This window comes from Pinus tabuliformis, chromosome 5_2 (genome assembly GCF_031772625.1).
Source record: "Pinus tabuliformis cultivar Carrire ecotype Pingquan chromosome 5_2, CPIR1, whole genome shotgun sequence".
In the NCBI taxonomy this organism is placed as follows: domain Eukaryota; kingdom Viridiplantae; phylum Streptophyta; class Pinopsida; order Pinales; family Pinaceae; genus Pinus; species Pinus tabuliformis.
The window spans coordinates 1,077,387,748-1,077,393,157 of NC_142306.1; the positions used below are offsets into that span (position 1 = coordinate 1,077,387,748).

The 5,410-nt window shown below is 31.1% G+C and overlaps 1 protein-coding gene across 1 annotated transcript; it reads left to right on the top strand.

The window, feature by feature from the left end:
- Nucleotides 1-2,945: 2,945 nt before the first annotated feature.
- LOC149162967 (glyoxylase I 4-like) lies at nucleotides 2,946-4,583 on the top strand. The gene is made up of 3 exons (XM_089435856.1): nucleotides 2,946-3,404; nucleotides 3,525-3,630; nucleotides 3,963-4,583. Exons 1-3 carry the CDS (start codon nucleotides 3,223-3,225, stop codon nucleotides 4,269-4,271), a joined length of 597 nt encoding a protein of 198 aa, XP_089291982.1. The 5' UTR covers nucleotides 2,946-3,222; the 3' UTR covers nucleotides 4,272-4,583.
- The last annotated feature ends 827 nt before the right edge of the window (nucleotides 4,584-5,410 follow it).

Sequence of the window (5,410 nt, forward strand, 5' to 3'; positions counted from 1 at the left end):
CAAAAGAGGAATTGGTGTCCGTGAAATCTTGCTAGGAAAAGCAAGATCGAAGGGACAAAAGAGGAATTGGTGTCCGAGAAATCTTGCTAGGAAAAGCAAGATCGAAGGGACAAAAGAGGAATTGGTGTCCGAGAAATCTTGCTAGGAAAAGCAATCCCATAAATCTTGCTAGGAAAAGAAATCGCATTTTTCAGAGCTAGCTACGCCCACAAAACACCTCAGTTAGGTGCAAGAGTAGCTTGCAATATTGTCTTAAATTGATATGGTTTTTTCTTAATTGTTAATTTTGCAGGTATTAGATAATATTATCCTAAGTGGCCATTGTCTTAAATATAAAGTTTTGTCTTGAAAATATTTTTGTCTCAAATGTTTTTGTCTTAAATATAAAGTTTGGCCTTAAAATATTTTTGTATTACCTTAAATATAAGTTAAGTATAAATTTTTGTCTTAAAATATGTTTTTCTCTTAAATATAAAGTTTTGCTTTAAAATATTTTTGTCTCAAATGTTTTGTCTTAAATATAAAGTTTGGTCTTAAAATATTTGTCTTAAATATAAAGTTGTCTTAAAATATTTTTGTCTCAAATGTTTTTATCTTAAATATAAAGTTTGGTCTTAAAATATTTTTGTATTACCCTGTTTTTGTCTTAAATATAATTTTTTGTCCTAAAATATGTTTTTGTCTTAAATATAAAGTTGTCTTAAAATATTTTTGTCTTAAATATAAAGTTTGATCTTAAACTATTTTTGCATTAACCTGTTTTTGTCTTAAATATAAATTTTAGCTTTAGAATATTTTTGTCTTAAATATGAAGTTGTCTTAAAATATTTTTGTCTCAAACTATTTTCGTCTTAAATATAAAGTGATAGTTTTAGAATATTTTTGTCTTAAATATGAAGTTTTGTTTTAAAATATTTTTGTCTTAAATATAAAGTGATATTTTTGTCTCAAACAGTTTTTGTCTTAAATTTTATATTTAAGAAAATTCAATTGATATTAAATTTTAATGTAAAATAACTAAAATAAAAAATTTAATTTCCAAGGCAAAAAATTTATTGTTTTATAAAAACTTTATAATAGTAATATGGCATTCATGTAACTTTACACTAATAACTCACTCTTAATATTTTTTTAATTTCTCTGACTTTATACCAAAAATTAACCGTGTCAAAAACTTTTGATAAAATAAAAAAAATCATAAAAAATGGCAGTGGAAAATCTAAAAAATCACACTAAAACTATCTAATATTTGTTTCTAAATTTGTTTGAGGTAATCAATCCACATGACATCGGACCAGACGATGCCAACGTCGGCGACACCTGGTTCCTCCCGCCGTCCAACGTGGAATCTGAGTATATTTGTCAGAGCAAAAATTGCAGATATTGGAGGGAAGTAGGTAGTCTATTCGCGGATCCAAAGTGCCTATTTTGATATTATTTTGGAATCTAAAAATCTGAGGTTACAAATTTTTTAATTTCAATATTAAAAAAAAAATTCATAAATACTATAAAGATAAATACAGTTTTATATAATTTCTACAATTTTTAATTTTCATTTAAAAATTAAAATAACAAATTCTATACAATTTCTACCAATTTCAATATTTACTCAAAAATTCAAAAAAGGAACTTCAGTATAGTAAAAGCTTACAAATGTTCTAATTACAATATTAGAAAGAAATTCCTAACTACTATAAAGATGGAAACAATTTTATACAATTTCAACAAATTCCAGTTTTCACTCCAAAATTCAAATAAGGCCAGTGAAATTTTACAAATTTTATAATTTCAATATTAAAAGAAATTCCTAAATGCTATAAAGATGGCAACAAGGTTATACAATTTCAACCAATTACATAAAAATTCAAATAACTTTGCACTTTATGAAATTTTATACTTAAGAGTTAGTAGATGTAGAATTAAAATGAAACTAGGTTAGTTTTATCTATTAATTATAATTATAAATAAAGTTTTTTTTGTTAGTGATGAGAATTTGAACTTTGAAGCTTATGTTTTACATATTACTTCATATCAAGGTGATTGCCAATTGACCACCACTAAGGGTAATTATAATTATAATTATTAATTTTATATTTTATTTAATTTATATATTTTTATTTTTATTTGCATGTAATTTAAGTTAATCAAAATGTGTAGGAAACTTTTTCATTGCAAAACAATTTCAAGAAAGAATGTGATTTTTTATTGTTTAAAATGTATTTTTGAATACATAAATGAATTCAGCCGCCTAAAAATCCCCTTAAGCCACTAGAATTCTAACCATTAAACAATTTAAACTCAACTTTTTAAAAAACTCTACCAAATTTTGATTAAAATTAACAAACAAAAAATATCATTAAGAAAATTATTTTATCTATAAATTAGACCACACTACACTTAATCAAAATATTTTAATTAATAAATATAATTATTTATTTTATTTTTATGGAATTTCACTCCATTAAATGGAATGTGAAAACATGAAAATGTTTCTATCTCTAACATAAAGAAATGACAATGTCCATCAATACTTTTTCAATAGTTTCAAAATTCTTAATTTCAATATTAGAAAGAAATTCGTAAATGCTATAAAGATGGAAACAGCTTCATAAAAATTCAATAAATTGTTTTGCTGCTTAATCTTTGCAACTCTAGTTTTCTGTTCTCTCTGCTACACATATTTTTATTTTATTCCTTTCTTCTCAAGGGCCACATCAGATTGTGACAAACATATGCAACTCCTCATCTTTAATGAAGTCTGTCTCGTTTTTTTCTGCTTTTTTTTTGTGTGTGGCAAAAACAGAGGATATAACAGGGTTTATTTATTTCACGAAAATCTCATAAGATCTGTAAATCTCTTAAGCCCCACCCATAATGGCTGCCAGTGGCTGGTAAGTAAAGTGTCGTGCTATCAAATCGTCCATGGTGAGTGCGTTGCTGCTGTGTGACACTGACCCAAAAGTTCCCCACCGCCATTGCGACCGCCAACACCCTCACCCCTACCCCAAAAAACGACAATTGGGTTCTTAGTGGATGCCCATAAAAGCGTGTCTGTGGACGCTACACTTCAAACATTGTCTGCTTCTTCTCTTTGCCTTGTCCTAAATCCTCTGCTATACCAAAGCCCACTCAGGGAATCAATCCTCCCGAGTTCAGTACGCGGCACTCCTGAGATCCAGAGCTCCTTCACTGGCAAAACTCCTTGGAAATTGGGAAGCAAAGATGGCGGGAAATGCTGCAAAGAGCACCTCGGCCAAGGAAGCTGCGGGGCCACTGCCCCTTGTGTCTGTGAACCATATATCCCTGGTATGCCGATCTGTTGAGGAGTCTATGGACTTTTATGAAAATGTTCTCGGTTTCTTTCCTATTAAGAGGCCCGGATCATTTAACTTCGATGGAGCATGGTAAGTAGGTAAACAAATACACATGGCCATGGTAAGATGCCAGGATCTACGTGGGGAAATGGAGTGTGCCAATAATTGTTTTTGGGAATTGTGTTGATCTCACTATTGTTTTTCCTGTAGGCTCTTCAGCTATGGAATGGGGATACACTTGCTGCAGAGTCCTAATCCAGAGGAAATGCCCAAGAAACACGAGATCAACCCCATGGATAACCACATGTCCTTTCAGGTATGTTTACAGGAGAGGAATCCCATGGAATCATATGTCCTTTCAGGTATGTTTACAGAAAGATAGTTTCATTCCCCAAGGAAAACAAAATGATATTTTCACTTCACAAAAAGATCAAATCCTGTGGCGTCTGGTGTTGTTTTCACATATCAAACCACTTTTCATCTAGAAATCTCTATGATGCTGAAAAAAGTGCCTCATAATATTTTTTGGGGTTGATAGCAGGCTTCAAATAATAACCTAAAACAGAATTTAAAATAGTGTAAGAAACTATGTTATTCAAGGACTTGGGCCAGAAAAATACTACCTATCTGATATTTGTTTATTTTTAGTGTGAGAGCATGCAGGTAGTAGAGAGCAAGCTTGTTGAGATGAACATCCAATTTATAAAATGCACCGTGGAGGAAGGAGGAGTTTATGTTGATCAACTCTTCTTCCATGACCCAGATGGCTTCATGATTGAGATCTGCAATTGCGAGAATTTACCAGTTGTGTATTTGGGTTCTGCAGGATCTGCTTGCCCTCTCAGCTGCCAATCCAATGTTTCTTCAAGTAATGCAGCACTCCAGCAGCAGCAGCAGAGATCCACATCCTGTGCACCAGTTGCAACCATGTCTCACCAAATGCTCCGAGTTCCTTGAAGAAAAGAAGGCTTTCAGCTTCTTCGCTGGGCCTTCTATCATAGATAGCAATAAAACTGTGTCTGTTAAGTTTTAGATGCAATGTGAGATTGTGAGTCAGTTATGCTGTGCCATGAGTTGTGAGTGCATTTCTGGCTCATCCCAAGAAAGGTGGCGTGTGATACTTATTGGAATTTGCAGGGTTTTAGTATGCAGTAGAGTAGACTAGTTAGTAGTTTAGGTTGAAATCCCAATTATGTGGGATGTCACTCTAAATTTATATAACCTGTAAATATATATAACCATGCACGTTGAGTATTATTTATAAAATTATATTATTTGGCATTTATTAATTTTCTCATTTTTACAAGTAAAATTTATTTTTACAATGATTTAGAATAAGCTGCTCACAACAAAAATGAGATTGATGATGGGGATGCGAGATTTGGATTCGTATGGACTTTAATGTGCAATATAGGATCCACTGGGAGGGTGTGGACTAACATAAAGGTGGGTGCTATGGCTGGATCGCTGACTTTCTTGACATCCATAACATTAATATTTATAGAGACTCTCAAGTCATCATCAATCATATTTTGGGATCTTCTACTATTTCACATCCTCACAAAGAGAGGTTTCATATCACTCTGGAGGTGGATAGATGTTCGATAAATACTGGTTTTATGCTTTTTCCTGACTTTAGTGGACACTGTTTTTCTCACTATATTTGTTTCTTTGTTGTATCCACATCATGATAAACATTGGGTTCATATATTTCTAATATTTTTGGTCTTTTCGGTTTTATAGCTCAACTTATTACTCCCTCCATTTCTGTTTTTGAAACAATAGTTGTTATTATGTGAACGTGGATTATATGCAGAGAGACCAACCCTATTTGTTAGGATACACTTCGCCACTAATGGTTTGTGTGGTAATTACGCAGTTTTAATGACGTATCCAGAAAGATTATAATATAATGATTTTATTATGTGTTTTTTTTTTCCTGGAAAAAATAAAAGTCTTATTCTCATTTCATAATTAAAAAAAAAAAATTAATAATTTAAATTAAAATATTTACCAGAAAAATAATGGGAACAATATTCCAGATTTAAATGAAAGCAATATTTTTCATTTGATTATTTTTTTATTTAATGGTTAAA

What these genes read in the sequence shown, in the direction of transcription:
- LOC149162967 (XM_089435856.1), top strand. Translation starts at nt 3,223, where the DNA reads ATGGCGGGAAATGCTGCAAAGAGCACCTCGGCCAAGGAAGCTGCGGGG. An exon ending in TTTAACTTCGATGGAGCATG is followed by an intron (nt 3,405 to 3,524) that starts GTAAGTAGGTAA and finishes TTTTTCCTGTAG; the next exon opens with GCTCTTCAGCTATGGAATGG. An exon ending in ATAACCACATGTCCTTTCAG is followed by an intron (nt 3,631 to 3,962) that starts GTATGTTTACAG and finishes GTTTATTTTTAG; the next exon opens with TGTGAGAGCATGCAGGTAGT.